The sequence below is a fragment of the Lepisosteus oculatus genome, chromosome 19 (genome assembly GCF_040954835.1).
Source record: "Lepisosteus oculatus isolate fLepOcu1 chromosome 19, fLepOcu1.hap2, whole genome shotgun sequence".
NCBI classification, from domain to species: Eukaryota; Metazoa; Chordata; class Actinopteri; order Semionotiformes; family Lepisosteidae; genus Lepisosteus; species Lepisosteus oculatus.
In genome coordinates this window covers 17,709,095-17,730,075 of record NC_090714.1, presented here as the reverse complement: position 1 = coordinate 17,730,075, position 20,981 = coordinate 17,709,095, and the positions used below count along the sequence as shown (strand labels likewise).

Sequence of the window (20,981 nt, the reverse complement as noted above, 5' to 3'; positions counted from 1 at the left end):
CCAGTGGAAGGCCGATCCACTCCGGGTTTTCCGTAGCCGGCAGTCCGGATCCAGTGGAAGGCTGATCCGCTCCGGGTTTTCTGTAGCCGGCAGTCCGGATCCAGTGGAAGGCTGATCCACTCCGGGTTTTGCGTAGCCGGAAGTCCGGGTCCGGTGGAAAGGCCGATCCACTCCGGGTTTTGCGTAGCCGGAAGTCCGGGTCCGGTGGAAAGGCCGATCCACTCCGGGTTTTCCTTAGCCGGAAGTCCGGATCCTTTACGATGCACGCAAGACTACGTTACAGATCACCGGATTACATTACACAGGCAAATAAAGATAAGGTACGCACAGCTTTCATGTTGTGATACTTAGACATGGTTTGGAGACGTTCCCTCGTGTGTATTTTGAATTATTCAAGTGCGTGTCGCTTTAATTTGGAAGCGCATCATTTCAGTGCATGAGTTTACCTGTTATATTGGGCGAGATTTCACACGGATAATCAAACAAGAACGAGTTTGCCCTGGAATCCATTCCACTGCCCAACCTGAAAGTCAGAGCATGAGAACGGACGGATTGTATGGCGATTGTGGTGTTGCTCGACCACATCAGTTAGGCGAGAAGTACAATCTGCTACTACGACATACGGTCTAATTATTCAATTTTCGATTATTTCTCATCCTTAGGTTATTTATACATCTAATAACGAGCAAGTATAATGATTTAGCCAATGATACATTATATTTTAGATTCGGTTCAGCAGTATTGAGCAGTAAAATAATATCAATTTGTCTACAGGAAATGTCAGAATTAGAAGCCTTCTTTACACCATTTTGCCGATCTGTTCAGAGTGTTTTAACAACAGAACAAAACAAAAACAAACGTAAGGTTTCTGGGCTGCTTTGAGAAAGACAATTATCATCTATATTACTTTTAAATCTATGCACACTGTGTATCTTTACCGGGTCGATTCAATGTTCAATTTTGTACTGACGCCTTAACCTTATTATTCATACAAAATCTGTTTGACAATAGTTATGTTTGATTCCACTCACTTTCCCCAAAGAGGTGCTCCAAAATAGTTTGACAAGATATTGTGAGATTGCGACAGGGATCTGAAGTATTTATTAGTACAAGTATAACTAAATTGTTTTCCTTGTAGTCTAATAAAGGTTGTAAATTCTTCCATAGTTTCTGATGGTATACTGTTAGTTTCTTAAAAGCATCAATACCTCTCTAGGAGTAGCTCTGGTTACGACGGATTGTTATCAGACGTATCACAAACATTATATCTATTCATAAAATCTGCTTGATTCTACATTTCATCATCCACACCAGTTAATTTGTTGACCCCGCTTATACTATTTTAAACCCAGTTTTCAAAGCACAGGTTTATTTTTTCTCTGTATTCTAGATGATGTATCTATGGGAGGTATGTTTATCTATAAGAGACCACGTGAGGAGAACTTCTTCATGGAAGCTGGCAAGTTTCAGGGGGGTTTCCAGCATCCAAATGACATTCAAGTAAAAAGTCTATACCCGCTAGTTCCTGAATGATTAAATTAGGGAAACATACACCACCTACTTTGCTTAATTTTGTAAATAATACTCTGTCGGTATCGGTATTAGATGCTCTAAACCCTGTAGCATTTAGGCCTCCTTCTGCCCGTGTTTGAGAAATAACAACCATGAATAAAGTTTTTTTTTATTTTACTAAGGTAGAGAACATCAAATCACAAAATCACCTTTTTGAAAATCTTAATACCAAGATATTTAATCACATCTTTTACATGTATATTACGTACGGAGCAGACACTTTCCAACAGCCACCAGTTCACTTTTCTGATATGTAAAGAAAGACCAGATACAGAGGAAATGACTTGTAAACGCATTTAATTGCTTTGTCCACCTCTGTGTGCTTTCTCAGAGAGAGAGTTGTATCCTCAGCCAATTGGGAACACCTGTAATCTCTTTATCCTGTACTTGAATACCCTGAAACTATTTGTTATAGGGGTGTAAGCAGTGGGAAGAGGAGTGGGCTCGTGTCGAATTGCCTTACCCGTTCCCAATCTGCAGGAGGTCCCACGACAGCAGGTAGCTGCTCCGGTCGCTGGAGCTCAGTTCGCTGTCGAGGGAGGACGAGGGCTCTGGCTCGGGGGAATCACGGCTCCACAGCTCCTACCTGTTGCAGAGTGTTTCTGCCCTCCCGATGGCCTCTGTGTTTTAGAAGGATCTGTCTCTTTTCGCTTGCTTACACCACAGGTTTCATCGACGATAGTGTGCATCCTGAAGCAGTGAGTTATCGGTCTTATTTCTACTGAGAAACAGTTCAAGCACTCACAAAACAATAACCAGGAGACGGTGTATGAAAAAGAATTGTAAAACTTGCAGAGAAGATTTGAATAGACAGTGGACGTCACACTGCGTGCTTGAATATCAAAGATTCAATTCATTCTTTCCTGTAGGTTAACTTCCTGTTTGACATTGTTCCGCTGTCACTTCTTCACAAACTCATAACTCGCCGTGTTCAATTTTGTGTTGAGTTACAGGAACCTCAGCATCAGATGAAATCCTCTTCAGCGCCCCAGGGAGACTGGGGGACTTGCCAGATTTTCAGCTTTATCACTGGGTCCTTCGGCTCAGGGCTGTTGAGCAAAGTGCTCCCCTCTGCTGGAGAGCCACAGGGGCACTACAGAGCGGCCTCGTGTTCCCTGCTCCTGTCCGTGCCTGTGGACGGCCAGTGTGACCGCGCGCGAGACAAAGTAGTGCATTCGTGGTGTAAATACAGAATGTTCACTAGCTGACTGAGGAACGTTACAGAGACGGGAGTATACGTTCTGAAATAATGTGAACCACTGTTACTACACTCAGACAGACTACTTAAAAATCATGTGGCTTTTTAAGGTCGTTTTGTCTGCCTAAAGTACGTTAGATTTGTCACAGCAAAGAGTTTGAATACTTACAGAATGCAGCAGCTAGAATTGTTACTTGGAGCAGAAAGAATGACCACATAAACCCCATACTTCTCTCTCTTCATTGGCTTCCTCTCAGGTACAGGGCGGACTTCAAACTCCTTCTACTTACTTACAAGGCTCTCAGAGGTCAGGCACCTGTCCTGCCTCGCAGGGATGCTGCAGAGGAGAAATACTGTACACAGCATAGTTTCAGAGGCCTGTCTGTCCTGGGCTGGGCACCATGTGAGTTGAATGCTGCATCAGTGCCATGGATCCAAGAGGGGCATCATGGATACAGCTGTCGTTTAGGAGGATTCTGCTGGTCTGCAGAGACCTGCATGGGGTACTGACATACAGACGACATGATGGATGGATGGATTAATACCCGCATTCATTTCTTTCTTTTTTTTTAATGATATAATGTTAGCATGCCCAAAGGGGTTGGGCAGCCAGTTGACCTTGGACCCCTAGAGGATTTTATTCTCCTTACTGAGGAGTCTTTGGTTCCTTTCCTCCATTGTCTTCAGTTCTGTATTCACAAAATGTATATTTACCTGCATTGTTAAGCGCCCTGGGGCAACCTTGTTGTGAAAGGCGCTATATGAAAATAAATTGAATTGAATTGAATGAGAGAGTCACAGCTTTTCCAGTTTCCTCTCCTATTATCTTCTTTATCTGCACTCTAAAACACAGTGAAACCTTGAACCTTTCAACTGGACCACTGCCGTTCTACATCACAATGACTTTAACTAGGACGGAGACTTGAATGGGATGAAAAAGGAAAAGGCATTATTTGCAGGAAGAAATTAAACTGTTCCACCTGATCACTTGCTAAACAAAGTGATTCACTGGAGTGGAGGCGGTGAAAGCTTTGTGAATCAACTTACAAAAGGAAACGTAAGAAACGTAGCTCCCATATTTAACCCTTGAAAAATCTATGAGTGTCATGTAGAGGTGAAAGTATTGTTCAATTATTCTAATAAAGCTCACTCAACTAAGACCCAGAAAAGTACCAGAGTATTCTCACCTAAGAGGAAATACTAACAAGTAGGATGTTAAAATGAAAAGCATTAAAAACTGAATGATCTTCAGTAGCTGAAATGATTATTGAGCTGTGGGTCACAGTGCTCCTGAAAAAAAATCAAATTTCAGCAGACACCCAAGGTGAGCACCATGCTGAGCCAGTGTACAAGTGTATGAATCACAGTTTCAAGGAGCTTTTTTCAGTTTCGTTCCACTGATCGGCCAACACGGGGGGAACTTCAGTCTTACTCGCCCTATTGCATTAAGAAACTGTACAACATTCTCCAATAAGAACTTGCGACCTCACCTAACGAAAAGCAATTTGCGTAGCAGGGAAAGACTGGACTCCCACTGGGGATTTTTGTTTTTCATCCCGATGGTGATGTGCACTATATAGAACGTTGCTGGACCCATGTGCAATTGGTGTCATTTCTAATCTAGAGGTCAAAGCTGTGAAACTTTCAAAGAGATGGAAGATCTCTTGCGAGACACCAATTCACAGAAGGGGCTAATGAAATCTTTGCTTGAAGTCTCATTGTGCTGCACTATTTCATTTTTCAGTGGGCACTACTCACAGGCATCTAAAATCATCTCAGTGACGGACTAAACAGGCCTCTCGCAAAGACTCGGGAACGGACACAGACCTTATCATCTCTGCTCCTCGGGAAGCGTGCAGAGATCACATTAGATGTGTTGCTCAAGCTCTTTATTGTCACGTACAGTAAACCCAGCAGTGTGGTCAGTGCGGGATGTGTTCTGTCCTGACGGCAGGGTCAGCAGCCAGAGGAGACCTGAAACACAAGACGGAGAGGTAAGACATTGATTCCGACAGAGAGAGCTTTCACACCGGATTACTGACAAGAGGAGCAATAAGAGAAGAGTTGTAAAGACACGCCGAAGAGAATATTCTAACCTAAGAGGAAATATTAACAAGTAGGATGTTAAAATGAAAAGCATTAAAAACTGCATGATCTGCAGTAGCGAAATGATTACTGAGCTCTGGGTCACAACGTGTTCCATTTGTACAGGAAAACGATTGAGAGCAGATTCACTTCTTCTGCACCAGAATGAATGATTTCCATCTTCACTCTAGGGTACTGTACTTTATAGCACTGTATTGTATTCTGCATATATGTCTGTTATGTATACATTTTCTTTCTCACTTTGTCTCTCTGTCCATTTGTATCAGTTTGTTGGAGAGCACCATCACACCAGCATCACAACATTTATTCTACTGCCTTAATAAGCAAATGTCTCTATTAAATTCTTTTTATATATAAAACATTTTTTGACATGATATACACAAATGGCTAATTATACTTTCTGATTATATTTCCATCTTAGAAATGAAGCATTTCTCTCCTGCAGTTTGAGGTTGTTAAATAGAAAACTGGATCACTCCAGGGCTGAATCTTCTCCCTCTCTTACACTCTCTTACATTCGTTCACGAATGATCACAAGAGCAAACACACAGACTGGCTTCTCACAAAGTGTGTCGATGACACAGTCCCGGTCAGCTTACTAAAGGACCCAGAAAATCACCACGGGCCAGTCTGAACAGTTTCACGGAATAGTCTGTTGACTTCTCTTTGATGTTTCATGTTACAAGAGCAAAACAATACTCACTGATTTGAGGATAATTGCGCCATCCCTCCAGCCTACTGAAATGAACCGTCAGACTGCAGAAGCTGTCAGTGACTACAGGTCCTTGGGACTGGTCAGAGAAACCTGAGATGAGACAAACGTTGTGAGACCATTTATAAGCTTGTGACCTCAAATTAAAACGGAAGTCAGACATTTTCAAAGGGGGCAACACTGCGGCACAGTGGTTAGCATCGCTGCCTCATAGCACCGGGGCCCTGGGTTTGATTCCAGGGGTGCTGTCTGTGTGGAGTCTGCATGTTTGTTTGCGCTGCAGGGGACACCTCACCCCCACAGGGCACACAGACACAAACTCACACCACAGCCCATTTTTCCACAACACAATCAACCCTCCAGTATCAGTTTGTGTTCAGTGCTGGGGAGGTGCCTTGTCCTTGCAGAACAAAAACAAGGTGATCAGGACTGACGGCAAGATTCAGGTATTCAAGTACCCAGTAAATCCAGGGCTCAAATGGGGGAACTGTTTCACGAGCTACACAACATCTTCACACACGGTGACAGAGCCTTGGAAAGCCGTGTGGAGAGTGAGGTGCTCGTACCCAGCCGGAGTTAAAAGACCACGCACTGAGCAGAGCAACTGAGCAAAAGCACACTATCGATCTACCCAACCCAGAAAAGCACACATCTCTGTGATACAGAGGCTAAGGCAACATGTGAGTAAAGGATTTTGAATCAGCAATTGTGCTGATGAGCCAGTCAGCAATTTTTCAGAAACAGCAAACATGTCGTCAGCCTCCAGGAGCTGCAGAAGATTGTGAGATATAAAGGAGTGAAACCAGGGCAGGAGAAACTGATTCCTCGTGTAGGAAGCTGAGGAAAAAGATGCACACCCTGCAGACTGAAAGGAAGACAGCACAAACTATCAGTAATGTCAGCCTAGAAGAAAGTGTAGTGCAGTGTGTTGCAACTAAGTTTTTGTTCAATATTTGTTTTGTCTGAAAGAGACTATTTTGATCAGATACATGCAATACTATTTCTTTCTCATTCTCTGTCTTTTTATGTCTTATTTGGATCACACCATAAAGTTCATAACCCAGCCAGTTGCTTTGGCTCTGAAAGCATCCCTCAGCAGGGACAGCCCTGATCCCCAAACACAGGGCTGCCCTTCCCACTGCCCGTCTGCTCTCTGCCCAGTGGAAGTAGCGTTTCTGCCCCGCAGCTGTGTGAGAGAAGATGACCTGAGAGCACTAACCCACCTCTGGAGAGGGAAGAGTCTCAGCTGGAAGGGAGGAGGAGCTGCCGGGCTGCCGCAGACAAGGCGCCGCTGAAATGATAGAGAAATCTTTTAGAATCAAACGTCACCTGGCTCAGTGTTTAAGCTGTAGTACATGATCACATTATATTATTAAAACATGCAGACTGCCATTTCCATTCTGTACAAACAAAGGGTTTTCCATTGTAGAAAACACCACTGCAAATCCAAAGCGGAGTGCACTGGGACTGCAGTCCAGAGAAACCCATCATGTTACAAGAACTGGAGGCCATTTCACACCAAAACTGTACAATAGGATTCTTTCTGCACACCCAGTACTGGGGGCTGTGTCAGAGGCTCCTCACCGTTCTGTGATGATTTTAGACGTCGAATCGGGCAGGAGGCAGGCGCTCTTCGGGAGCTCTCGTCCCGTGCTATATCTCGGACCACGCGATGGCACAATTGCTTCCTACATACAAACAGAAACTTCAAACAACAAAACCCAACAAGAAATCTGTGCACACTTGGACTCCTGCTGCAGCTGAGGAGCTGTCACGCACACACCTCCTGTGTGGGTAGTGTTGGCCGTAGGACGTGTTGTTCACAGAGAGAAAAAATACACCATAGCAAGTCAGCACTCAAACAAACCAAAAGGCCAGTTTTATTGAAGTTGACGCAGCTGGCCACACAAACACTCACTGGGTCTCTTCACCAGGTATCCACACCGACAGCACCCCAGGAAACCAGACCCATGAGAACAGGGGCAGAGCATGCAGACTCCACACAGACAGCACCCCAGGAACAGGACCCATGAAAACACAGGCAGAGCATGCAGACTCCACACAGACAGCAGCCCAGGAAACCAGACCCATGAGAACACAGGCAGAGCATGCAAACTCCACACACACAGCACCCCAGGAACTAAATCCAGGCTCCCAGCGCTGCCACCCACTGCGCCGCCGTCTCTCACCTCCACTTGCAGATCATGACGCGACCGGAGACCGGAGACTCCTCACTCCTGCAGCAACACACCCCAGCAGGAGGAGGCGCCGACGGACTCGCTCATGGTGCAGTGAGCCCAGCGGTGTGAGGCTGGTGTCCAGCGCTGATATTTACCGACAGCCTGCGACTCACCGTTTCTTCCTTTTCTTCTGCATAATGTCCACAAAATACTCCAGCCAGCGCTTTTTAGACTAACGTTTCTGCTTTGCTCGCTGATTAGATTACAAAAGCCGACTGTTTACCTCCTAGAGGTCAGCTCGCACCAACTTCTGCAGCACCGTTTCCCCGGCAACCACGTTTTATTGACAAAGTAAAATAAACACAGGAGAAAAGTTTGCAAACAAGACGGGAGCTAAGAAACACGAGGACAGTGGGTTTGCTTTATGTGCCGGGTCGATTAACCAGCGCTGCACACACGTGAAATACAAGAAAACATACACACAAGGGAACACATAAGAGAGACAAAGAAATACAAGACACGATAAATACGCTGAAATTGTATTAATATAATTCATTCTAATGTTCAATGAAATCAGCGAAACACATGGGCAGGGCAGCCCAGTAAACTACAGAGACTACATTACCCATAAGCCCTGTGGGCGACACCATTTTGACGTCATCGACTCATACTTTTGTATTTTTTATGAGACCAAAAACTACAAGAAAACGTAACGTAGCAGTCGTATTGTCAGGGTACATGCAATAATGCATGTACATTTTATGGAAAAAAAGATTCAACAAGGTAAATGCAGATAAGGCCCGTCCATGCTTCAACGTTCTTACAACACAGAAACAGACACATTTCAGAAAGACATTCTGAAATAAAATGTCTTTACATCCGTCTTAAACTGTTCAAACACGGTCTCCTCTCACACCATTCCCTTAATAATTATGTTGCGCAAGTATAATAATGTTTTAAAATACAAACGATATTTTCATCTTCCTTTTCAATGGGATTAAAATGTAACAAATGTATTTCTTTCCGATTTCAAGTCTTTCCGATAGCGCTTTGAGACTCAGCTCCGTGGACTCGTGTATCTCTGTCGCCACCCAGTGGACATTTCTCGGAAGTGTCACCGCCCGCCGGAATTCGGAAAAGTCCCGGGACTGAAGCTGTGTGACTGGACAAGAGCCTGTCTCCCGCCTCCTGCTGAAATCTCAGCGCCGATTGGACAAAAGCTGCTCACAGTCCGGATCCAGTGGAAGGCCGATCCACTCCGGGTTTTCCTTAGCCGGCAGTCCGGATCCAGTAGAAGGCCGATCCACTCCGGGTTTTCCGTAGCCGGCAGTCCGGATCCAGTGGAAGGCCGATCCACTCCGGGTTTTCCGTAGCCGGCAGTCCGGATCCAGTGGAAGGCCGATCCACTCCGGGTTTTCCGTAGCCGGCAGTCCGGATCCAGTGGAAGGCCGATCCACTCCGGGTTTTCCGTAGCCGGCAGTCCGGATCCAGTAGAAGGCCGATCCACTCCGGGTTTTCCGTAGCCGGCAGTCCGGATCCAGTGGAAGGCCGATCCACTCCGGGTTTTCTGTAGCCGGCAGTCCGGATCCAGTGGAAGGCCGATCCACTCCGGGTTTTCCGTAGCCGGCAGTCCGGATCCAGTGGAAGGCCGATCCACTCCGGGTTTTCCGTAGCCGGCAGTCCGGATCCAGTGGAAGGCTGATCCACTCCGGGTTTTCCGTAGCCGGAAGTCCGGGTCCGGTGGAAAGGCTGATCCGCTCCGGGTTTTCCGTAGCCGGAAGTCCGGGTCCGGTGGAAAGGCTGATCCGCTCCGGGTTTTCCGTAGCCGGAAGTCCGGGTCCGGTGGAAAGGCTGATCCACTCCGGGTTTTCCGTAGCCGGAAGTCCGGGTCCGGTGGAAAGGCTGATCCGCTCCGGGTTTTCCGTAGCCGGAAGTCCGGGTCCGGTGGAAAGGCTGATCCACTCCGGGTTTTTCGTAGCCGGAAGTCCGGGTCCGGTGGAAAGGCCGATCCCCTCCGGGTTTTCCGTAGCCGGAAGTCCGGGTCCGGTGGAAAGGCCGATCCCCTCCGGGTTTTCCGTAGCCGGAAGTCCGGATCCTTTACGATGCACGCAAGACTACGTTACAGAGCACCGGAGTACATTATACAGGCAAATAAAGATAAGGTACGCACAGCTTTCATGTTGTGATACTTAGACATGGTTTGGAGACGTTCCCTCGTGTGTATTTTGAATTATTCAAATGCGTGTCGCTTCAATTTGGAAGCGCATCATTTCAGTGCATGAGTTTACCTGTTATATTGGGCGAGATTTCACACGGATAATCAAACAAGAACGAGTTTGCCCTGGAATCCAGTCCACTGCCCAACCTGAAAGTCAGAGCATGAGAACGGACGGATTGTATGGCGATTGTGGTGTTGCTCGACCACATCAGTTAGGCGAGAAGTACAATCTGCTACTACGACATACGGTCTAATTATTCAATTTTCGATTATTTCTCATCTTTAGGCTATTTATACATCTAATAACGAGCAAGTATAATGATTAAGCCAATGATACATTATATTTTAGATTCGGTTCAGCAGTATTGAGCAGTAAAATAACATCAATTTGTCTACAGGAAATGTCAGAATTAGAAGCCTTCTTTACACCATTTTGCCGATCTGTTCAGAGTGTTTTAACAACAGAACAAAACAAAAACAAACGTAAGGTTTCTGGGCTGCTTTGAGAAAGACAATTATCATCTATATTACTTTTAAATCTATGCACACTGTGTATCTTTACCGGGTCGATTCAATGTACAATTTTGTACTGACGCCTTAACCTTATTATTCATACAAAATCTGTTTGACAATAGTCATGTTTGATTCCACTCACTTTCCCCAAAGAAGTGCTCAAAAATAGTTTGACAAGATATTGTGAGATTGCGAGAGGGATCTGAAGTATTTATTAGTACAAGTATAACTAAATTGTTTTCCTTGTAGTCTAATAAAGGTTGTAAATTCTTCCATAGTTTCTGATGATATACTGTTAGTTTCTTAAAAGCATCAATACCTCTCTAGGAGTAGCTCTGGTTACGACGGATTGTTATCAGACTTATCAAACATTATATCTATTCATAAAATCTGCTTGATTCTACATTTCATCATCCACACCAGTTAATTTGTTGACCCCGCTTATACTATTTTAAACCCAGTTTTCAAAGCACAGGTTTATTTTTTCTCTGTATTCTAGATGATGTATCTATGGGAGGTATGTTTATCTATAAGAGACCACGTGAGGAGAACTTCTTCATGGAAGCTGGCAAGTTTCAGGGGGGTTTCCAGCATCCAAATGACATTCAAGTAAAAAGTCTATACCCGGTAGTTCCTGAATGATTAAATTAGGGAAACATACACCACCTACTTTGCTTAATTTTGTAAATAATACTCTGTCGGTATCAGTATTAGATGCTCTAAACCCTGTAGCATTTAGGCCTCCTTCTGCCCGTGTTTGACAAATAACAACCATGAATAAAGTTTTTTTTTTATTTTACTAAGGTAGAGAACATCAAATCACAAAATCACCTTTTTGAAAATCTTAATACCAAGATATTTAATCACATCTTTTACATGTATATTACGTACGGAGCAGACACTTTCCAACAGCCACCAGTTCACTTTTCTGATATGTAAAGAAAGACCAGATACAGAGGAAATGACTTGTAAACGCATTTAATTGCTTTGTCCACCTCTGTGTGCTTTCTCAGAGAGAGAGTTGTATCCTCAGCCAATTGGGAACACGTGTAATCTCTTTATCCTGTACTTGAATACCCTGAAACTATTTGTTATAGGGGTGTAAGCAGTGGGAAGAGGAGTGGGCTCGTGTCGAATTGCCTTACCCGTTCCCAATCTGCAGGAGGTCCCACGACGGCAGGTAGCTGCTCCAGTTTCTGCCCTCCTGATGGCCTCTGTGCTTTAGAGGGACCCATCTCTTTTTGCTTGCTTATACCGCTGGTTTCATCGGTAGTAGTTTCCATCCTGAAGCAGTTAATCATTGGGCTTATTTATATTGAGAAACAGTTAAAGCACTCACAAAAAAACAGAAGGCATACGATTCTATACAAAAATTCTCCAGCCACTAATATACTGGGAATATGACCACAAAATCTACAACTGTGGTGTGAAATTTTGTATGACATATGACACGAGATCTGAACTTTGTAAAGCCTCATTGCATTTTGAACAGCAAACATGCATCAAATAACAAAATAGTGTACAAATGTCTACTGTCTGGTATATTATGTGTTGCATTTTCTTTCCCAGCCAAATTAAAAAAAAAACCTTATCAAACAGAAAATTAATTAATCCATTCTATTTCTATTAAAAAATCACAGACACTTCAATATAGTATTAAAAAAGCTGTCAAAATGTATTAAAAAGCTGACAGTAACTGTATCACTCCATTTGAATACATTACAAGCTGTAAAGGGCAATAAGGTAGACAAGAAATTTTGCAGTTTAGGTAATGTAATTCTTTATAAACATGTAATACACAAGTTATTAAAGATAAGATGTTTACTTTTGAATAACATATATATATATATGCTCATGAGCTTTGCAGAGGTCAGTAACTACTAATTCATTTACAAATACTCTACTGATAAGTAGATTGATATAATCTATCAATAAGCAATGAAAAGCCTTTATCAGAATATTGAGGATCTGTACATAATAATTCTGCAATAAATGTTAACTCATTTAATGTAGTGAATTCACTCTGATGAATTTAATATTTTATTCTAACTAGCATGATTTGAAAAGTAAAATGATTTTAAGGTCCAAACAAACAAAAATTAAAATGATTTTACCTGCACATCTGTTAACCAATCACAGTTAGCCTGCCTGTGTACCACACAAAGAGAACTCCTGAAAGGAACTAGAGTACGTCTTGTGATGTTAGTCTTTCCGATACGCACTTTTGTGAGTCACAATAAATCGTATGCACATCTTCTCCAGTTAGATCAATGTAGTTTTTCAGAAGGAGTAAATTAAACTTCAGAATATTCAGTGCAACGCAAAAAAATCCAGCACTAAAATAAATTTTGATGACTGTCATGCTCATCATGAGAAAATTAAATTGAATTCGACTTTACTGCCCCAAAGGAGATTCATTTTGTACATCAAGGGCTCATAAACATAGAAAATACATGAAAATAATACAATGCAACAACAGCACAGTACCATAATACAAAACACCATTTAACAACATGGCTCAATCAGACCTCTTCCAGTACCAGAGGATGAAAGAATTAGCTTGTAAAGAGATTAAAAACAACAACAAACTTTAGACCTTACACTGGGAAAAATTCTCCATTCAGCAGGACAATAACAAAAACTTAAGTCCAGAGCTACACTGAAGCTGCTTATGAATAAGAAAGTAAATGTCCTTGTGAGATTATCAAAGTCCTGGCTCAAATCCTTTTGAAAATCTATCGGATCCTGCAGAAATCTGCTGTTCATAATATTCAAACTGCGTCAAGACAGCTGGGAGACAACATTTTTTTCCCCTCTTCAGTATCCCCGTGTGTGGGAACTGTAATACGAGTGAGCCTGAGCTGCTGTAGAAGAGAAATCCACCACCTTTCCCTCACAGACACACCTATTCATGCTACTGTAGCTCACTTCAGAGATCCTCAAATATCCAGCTCAGGGTCTCCAGCCATCTGATTTCCCTTCTGAGGAGGGCTGGCAGAAAACAGGCTGCAGATTACCTGATCCAGCTCATAGAGTATCAAGACAATATGCAAATAAACAAGTAATGCAGACATGTAAACAATTTTTGCAATAAATGAAATTACAATGAGGTAGATGGTGTAAGTGTGGTCCAAAGGGCATGGCCAAATGTGTTCACCAATCACACTGCTTTTTGGTAGAAGCTAATGAAGAGGGTGTCTATAAGCTCTTGTATCTCTTACCTGATGGCAGTGGGGTGAAGAGCTCATGGCCCGGGTGGCGACTGTCCTCTGTGATGGCCAGATTTCTACAACGGCAGTGATCCTCATAGAGCTGTTTAATCTCGGTGATCGCAGCCGATGATCTTCTGGGCCATATTGACCATTCTTGAGGCACCTCAAGAAATAAAGGCGCTGCTGAGCCTTCTTCATGATAGAGTCAGTGTTCACAGTCCAGGTTAGATCTTTAGAGATGTGAATTCCCAAAGACCTCAAGTTGGTGACTGTTTCCACTTCCGTTCCATCAATATTGAGTGTGCAGCCTCTGTCTCCGAAATTCCACTATTAGCTCTTTTGTTTTACTCATGTTCAAGTCCAGGTTATTGCTATAACACCACCTAAGCAGCTGTACGACTTCATCCCTGTAAGTGGACTCGTCATGATCGCCGATCAGGCCTATTATAGCGGTGTTATCCGCAAATTTAATGATGCAGTTGTGTGGTGTCTTGCTGTGCAGTCGTGACTGAATAGGGAGTACAACCTTGGACTCAGACAGCAGCCTTGAGGGGTGGCAGTGCTCAGGGTGAGTGGTGTTGATGTTTTATTACCTCTCTGCACCACCTGTGTTCTCTCAATTAAGAGGTCCAGCAGCCAGTTGCAGAAAGAGTTGCATAGTCCTAGTCCCCTTAGCTTTGTCACCAGTTGACTTGGTATGATGGAATTGAATGCTGAACTGTAGTCCAGAACCAACATTCTCACATATGAGTTCTTAGTGTCCAGGTGGTCCAAAGCTGTATGCAGTGCTAGGTTGACGGCATCATCCACTGATCTGTTGTTCTGGCAGGCAAAACTGCAAGGGGTCCAGAAAAGCTGCTAGTGCGTGAGAGCATTCTAAGACACAAAAACTCATTTGCTAAAAAGGGTTTCAGAGCTGTAAAAAACATTACTTATTAACTAAGAAATTATGAATTTGCAAAATGACTTACAATCCCTGACAATAATTGCCCTCATCTCATACAACAGATTTCAAAAACACTATTTATAAAAATACATAATGTATTGCTTTTAAGATACAGATTCTTTTTCAGAGTTTTTATTTGTAATTACTTTTCAGAATGTATGAAATTGTGTTAAACTGTACAAATAAAGATACAATCAATTCTGATTGAAGGTGTCTGGATTTCTGGTAAAGAACATAGAAATAAGGAAAGATCCAATACAATGATAGAAAATACCTTCAATAACAGGAAAAAACGGTTTAGATACACAGGATGCAGACAATACAGTATACACTGCATGCTGAGATCCATGAGTGGGGATGACATATGTAAGGAGCATCGAAGAGAAATAGGTGTGTAAACTGTGATCATTTAAGACAAAAGACACAGTAACTTACAAATTAGGGAAGGGGCTAGAGGATTTGTGGTAAAGTATAGCTAGTAGTAACTGTATTATAAGGGAAAGGGAAAACAACAAAAAAAGTAATTTTATTGCCCAATACTCTTAATGTTACAGTTGCACATGGTAATCACCACAAGGAAGAGCAGGTTTAAATCATGTCTGTGGACAAACTTTATTTATTTTAAGGACAGTATTGTTTTGTCTTAAAGAATGTTGACATGTACATGAACATGTTCACATATTTGTTGTTGTAACAAGTGTTGTAAATGTGTATTTTATAACTCAGCAATGTTACATCCCGCAGCATGTTTCTGTTCATTAACACTGGAAAGCACCTGAAATGAGCTGAAGTAAAACACAGTTTTTAAGAGATATTTGAAATATTTTTCTGGAAATATCATTTCAACCCTAAAATTCTGGTACAAATAAACGTGTGGACTGGATTTCGAAGCCATCATCGCAGGATCAGGGCTTGAGTGGAAATTAACAAAACTGTTTTTGTGTGTTATAAAACAAATAATAGTTACGAAAATCACCAATACTGGTAAATTAATTGATAAATAATAGAAACACTGTTAAAAAATAATTAAGGCAACTATAAAGCTGCTTTTAATGTTTTTTTCTGAGAATGTAGTAAATATTGAAAAGTTTATAAAGTTTGCCAATTCTACACAAAGATAAAGCGATGGTATTCGGTAATGGAGGTTATAGCCAGCTCAAAGAGGGTGGCTTTCCAGATGATAATTTGTAAACTCATTATATGTGTAGGTATAACACGAAATTCTGTGAATCGTGTCACTGTTAGAGGGCTTCTCTAGCCATGAAACTGTCAGCTACACCACTGTCCTTGATCACGTCTATGAATTTTTTCAAGAAACCAAACAGCACCTTCTTTTAGACGTCAAGCTCAGGAGATTTATGTTCTGAGTCTTCTTTCACCCCATGATGAGCTTTCCTTTAGGCAGAGCTGTTTGCAGAAAAGAGAGTGGGAGTCAAGAAAACAAATTAAAAACAAATGTGTGTGTGTCCTTGTGGAAAAATAAAGCAGGAGCCCAGTTCTTGTTGTCTGGCATGGTCATTTACCCATCTGTGCCCTGGAAGTCCCACATGGGCTTTTTCCAGAGCACTTCATGATCTGCTCAGACCCTAGCAAAGCACAGGGGCCTCTCAGCCCTCTCCTGAAGACCACTGCTTGTCCTGGTACCACAGCCCACTCTTACTGCCCCTTCCCTGCTCCATCCATCTTGTCTGGAAAACAAAAGAGCACAAGTCAGTGCAGGAGTGGGGCCACCTTCTGTAGCTGTGTCTTGAAGGGTAAAAACAAGGCTGGGGCAACTTGTTCCATACTCCCACAACCCTTTGTGTAAAGAAATGCCATTCCACATCGTTTCCCCTCGAGCTTCCTGGATCACGATTCACTTCTCATTCCAAAGCAGGCTGCCATGTTGATCTTATCAATAGTCACTTTTGACACTGGTACAGATTTTCAGCAAAGGCCTGTTGTACATAAAACCCCCCCAGAGTTGAAACAGGAACACGGTTCTTCTGTGCGCATGTTAAGGTTTCCCAGCACTGTGTAACTTGGAAGCGAGTGGGTGGGGATGAAGGCGCGGCTGACATGCTCTGCACGACTACCATCATGACCGAGCTGACCGCATGACCAATCGAGGACACCCCTCTGTTTCTAGAGGGACTTGTCCACCAGCTGCCAGGTCCGGACAGTACATACCTTTGGGGACAAATTTGAGTGAGCTGCTGAAGATTCAGAAGCGGGACAGCCCATCCTTGGGCCCATCGTTCAGGAACTCATGGCCCAGTCCATTCCCACACTTCCCACAAGACACCTAGAACACAGAGCCACTGCGGTCAGCGGGGGAACACAGCCCCAGCAGTCCCACCCTCTCCACTGCCAAAGAGCAAATCTGTTCTGGGGAAACGCAACAATATTGCTGCAGCATAAAATCAGGTTCCGACGTTATCCTTTTTACATTGTTGAAATAATGCAAAACTATCTGATAGGGTTATTATTTGATTTTTTTTTCTCAGAAAAAAACCTCTTTCGTGTGGACTAAAGCGAACAAGCTAAGCATTTCGCCTGGATGTCTCGCAGGTGGGATGAGGAAGCTCTCACCTTTAGAGCGCCCGGCCTCTCTACGAACTTGGACACGCTGTCCTCCTGAAGGGTCTCGGTGAAGGCGGGCCAAGGGGATGAGTGCTCGTACTTGGACCTGCTAGAAAACAGCTTGTGGCCACATTTCGCACACAGGTAGATACCTTGAGAAAGGAGCAGTCATTACAGCTGATTAAAAGCACGAAACGCGGAGCAGGCGTTAAGACACTCGACACCACAGCCGGTTTTGTATGCTGCGGGGTTGTCTTTGAACCGCACTGTGAGAAACACGGCGGTCCGTCCCCTTAACTAGCTGAACGTATCGTCACTTTAACTTATTAATATAATCTAATATTTTTTTACAAGTTTTGGAGACAACGATTGGTGGAAAAAATCGTGTACATCTTTTTGGGGGCTACCTTGTTTGCACTGTTCTTAAAATGTCCCCCCAAAAAATAAAAGATGAAAAATTTCGAAAACAGCAAGAGAGATCTCTCTTGCAAATAATCGCTTCACCTGCATACCGACCGAAGGTCTAATATCGGTTTATATTCAGTTACGTTATTCGCAGCATATTATTAATAGCTATCCTTATGGATGTGGCATAAAAGAAGTTTGATTCTGTCTTCTTGTTGCTGCTCATTTTTCGTCTGTTAAACCCACTGACACTGTTACGAAACGTACTGGGCACTAGTTATATCACATTACCGACCAAACTTGAGATAAAAATACTTAAAAATGCACCCGCTTACCCGGCTTGAAGTGATCTTTATAAATCTCGTCTCCTAGGAAAGAGCAAAAAGACATTTTGCAAAACTAAAAAGTTGCCGTAACTCTCTGATTTCAGCTGAAACGTAACTTTCGAGCGTCTTGTTTGCAAGCGTCTACCAGCCCGCAGGATCAGGTGGCCAGACTCAGATCACGTGACGGGGGGCTTCTCCTGTAGCGTATGACACAATCACTGACGCTAGATGGCAATGATCCATCACTTCTGCCAAAAGGCTATAGCTTCTTGGTGAAGGTCGTAGCTCCTTTCGTTTGTAAAGGCACGGTTTATGTGATGCAATTACTCGTGCGCTGGTTTTGAAAATGTTGCACCAGAGATCACCACCTGCTGGTACAGTAACATCACGTTTTTGTTTTTCTTTAGAGGTTTGTGTCCCATCTCAGGCTTGTCAATCAAATCCCTAAGGTGTCTCGGTGACATGGTTAGTATGCTCTCCGTGATGGTGTTCTTAAGTTTAACTGTAGAAGATGTTAGCTGATAGATGTGGTTTGCGTTGAGGTCTTAGACAGCTCTCTCTCCAGTCTCTCACTGCCTCAGCTTCAGAACAGCCCTGCTAAAACATCTTGGATCAGAATCTACCAAACTGCTGCACAAACCAAATAAGTCTGCCTCACCCCCTGGGACACACAAACACAGCACAAATCGGGATACTCCGGGGCCCTTAGTAGTCAATATATATGGGCCAGGAGGGAGACAACAAGCAGAAACAGACCCTGACAGGCTCAGAGCTCACAGACTGGACAACAAAGGCAAACCTGGCTAAGAGAGAGGACAGGCTGTGCTCCTACCACCAGCAGGGAGAAGCACAGAGATGCACTTTCTGCTGCACTGCACGAAACGCTCAAGAATCATATACACATTCTTCCTAAAATTAACAAATTAAATCCCAGAATTCTCACACCTGACAAAAGCACAACAGCTATCAATCCTAATGGGGTAGAAGGGAGAAAACTCATTAGAGATGCAGCCTAGTTTGGGATCTCTTGTCACAGCCTGAGGAACAGAAAATGACCCTCTCAAATAATTATTAATAATAATAATAATAATAATAATACTATAAGTTATTTGATGTAAATGTTCTACTAACTGCTTTTGCTTTCATAAGTTTTTCAAGTTTAAATCATTAGACAAACTCATAATAGATGTTTTAATTTAAGTTTAATTTTGAAAGATGGCACAGGAGATACACAGTACTGTATGTGTTTGCCAATCTGTGCTAAATAATCCTGCCCAGAAAAACAATAAAAAAATGTGTCCCCTCTTTTTGAAGTTAACTCCCAAAATCACTGAAACAAGTTCAACTTGAGACATTCTTTTTTCTGTTTTCCTGGATAACATTTAATCACGTTTAATAACTTCTATTAGAAGCAGTAGTCAACTCCAGTTTAGACAAAAAAGACCAGCCACTCAGAAATGTGATACCAAAAAGATGGTTAGATATTTTTCTTACTACATATTTCTAACATACATAGTCCTTCTTAAAGGGAAACTGCAACAACATTTTTATATTTTGTGGTTAAAAAAGAATCAGCATTGATGAGTGCCTTTTAAACCACAATGAAAGTTAATGTGCACAGTAACTTGTAAATCTTTCCAATTTACATCACTAATTTAGACCAAATTTCCAGGTATGCGTAATACCATGTTTTGGGATTCAGAACCAGGCAACCAAACATTTTATAATGTATTCAGAGCAATATTTCTATTTTTATTAAAAAGAAATATTGCTCTCTACTTCTAGACAGTTTTGCCAACAAATACTGCTTATTTGTTAACTCTGCAAGCAGATCATGTTAGAACATTTCTGCGGTAAAATGTCTGCTATACAACCAATACTTATTCAGTTGAACAGACACTAGACACCACCTGGGAATCAGTGAGTTTTCTCTTCTCGCTGCCCCCACGAGCTTGTCTGGGGTTTAACCTGTTTAACCTTGTTCCTCTTCCCTCGTGGAAGTCCCCTTTTCTGATCTCAACCAGGCTGCATCTAAAAATCATGCTTGATAAGCAAAAAACAAATTCAGTCTGTGATACTAGTCTAAACAATGATGTGTGAAATATTTGAAAAAGAAGATAAAAACGGCTGTGCCTAACAGCTACAGCAAGATAAATGTTGTAAGGGTCATTTAAAATTTGACTAAAATGTCCACTCATATTTATTAAATCCTCCCTAACTGCAGCAAATACTGATATAAGCATCATCAAGATGGGTGAGTTCTTCTCACCTTGTTGGCCAATGGACTGCTCCCCATTGCCAGAAAGACCCAGTCTGTGCTTCCCTCTGTCCGAAAAGGGACAGCAGTGCCCAGCTGGCTCCTGTCAGAGGAGGTGTCCCATGCACAGCGCTCTTCCTTTTGTCCTGAAGTGGGGCTGTGTGTGGGGCCCAGGAATTGTGTTGCCAAGGAAGTGCTGAGAAGGGGAGAATTATCTGCCTGCTCCTGGAGAGAATTGTGCTGCGGCAGCATGTTTCATCGCAGCAATAAACGAAGCATCGCTAATTAATCACTCCCATCCTGCAATCAACCCTAAATATCCCCAGTCTCTTCCCTGCTTTCCAGCTGCAGGAAGCGAGAGTGAAAGGTCACTAAGCTTTCTCGGGGGTACTTCTTACTTGTTGTCTCTGTTTGTCTAACGCCCAGTGTGGATCGACACCATAGACCTGAACAAGTGCTGCTCTTTTAAACTACCACACCCGGTTCTTCCTACACTTCCCACATACTAAAAGATCACATTTTGACTAAAATATGATTTGTGAAAACAGAAAAAACTCTAGGCTGTAGTGTTTAACGATTTGTTAAAGAGGCAGAATCTCTTTTGTGACAGCCTGGCAGCTTGTAAATGGCAGTTCTTGATCGGTTCAGTTTTGCTTCTTCAAACTCCATTCCAGCACAAGGGTGAAAGACTTTTCTCCCTCTGTTCCATAAAGGAAAACATTGTAAAGAAGTCACACACACCTCTGCTGTTTGACACCGAGTACCTGTGCAGAA

At 42.8% G+C, this 20,981-nt stretch overlaps 1 protein-coding gene and 3 long non-coding RNA genes across 4 annotated transcripts; 1 reads left to right on the top strand and 3 right to left on the bottom strand.

Moving 5' to 3' along the window:
* Positions 1 to 331: 331 nt before the first annotated feature.
* Positions 332 to 3,557, top strand: LOC138224217 (uncharacterized). The gene is made up of 2 exons (XR_011182587.1): positions 332 to 2,270; positions 3,028 to 3,557. It is a non-coding gene; the product is annotated as an uncharacterized lncRNA (long non-coding RNA).
* Positions 3,558 to 4,642: 1,085 nt separating this feature from the next.
* On the bottom strand, positions 4,643 to 5,677 carry LOC138224215 (uncharacterized). Its single transcript, XR_011182585.1, has 2 exons — positions 5,580 to 5,677; positions 4,643 to 4,744 (listed from the first exon to the last, which is right to left on the bottom strand). It is a non-coding gene; the product is annotated as an uncharacterized lncRNA (long non-coding RNA).
* Positions 5,678 to 6,809: 1,132 nt separating this feature from the next.
* Positions 6,810 to 8,178, bottom strand: LOC138224216 (uncharacterized). The gene is made up of 3 exons (XR_011182586.1): positions 7,778 to 8,178; positions 7,173 to 7,276; positions 6,810 to 6,879 (listed from the first exon to the last, which is right to left on the bottom strand). It is a non-coding gene; the product is annotated as an uncharacterized lncRNA (long non-coding RNA).
* Positions 8,179 to 15,244: 7,066 nt separating this feature from the next.
* msrb1b (methionine sulfoxide reductase B1b) lies at positions 15,245 to 18,136 on the bottom strand. Its single transcript, XM_006637374.3, has 4 exons — positions 17,960 to 18,136; positions 17,229 to 17,371; positions 16,827 to 16,941; positions 15,245 to 16,345 (listed from the first exon to the last, which is right to left on the bottom strand). Exons 1-4 carry the CDS (start codon positions 18,012 to 18,014, stop codon positions 16,314 to 16,316), a joined length of 345 nt encoding a protein of 114 aa, XP_006637437.2. The 5' UTR covers positions 18,015 to 18,136; the 3' UTR covers positions 15,245 to 16,313.
* Between the last annotated feature and the right edge of the window lie 2,845 nt (positions 18,137 to 20,981).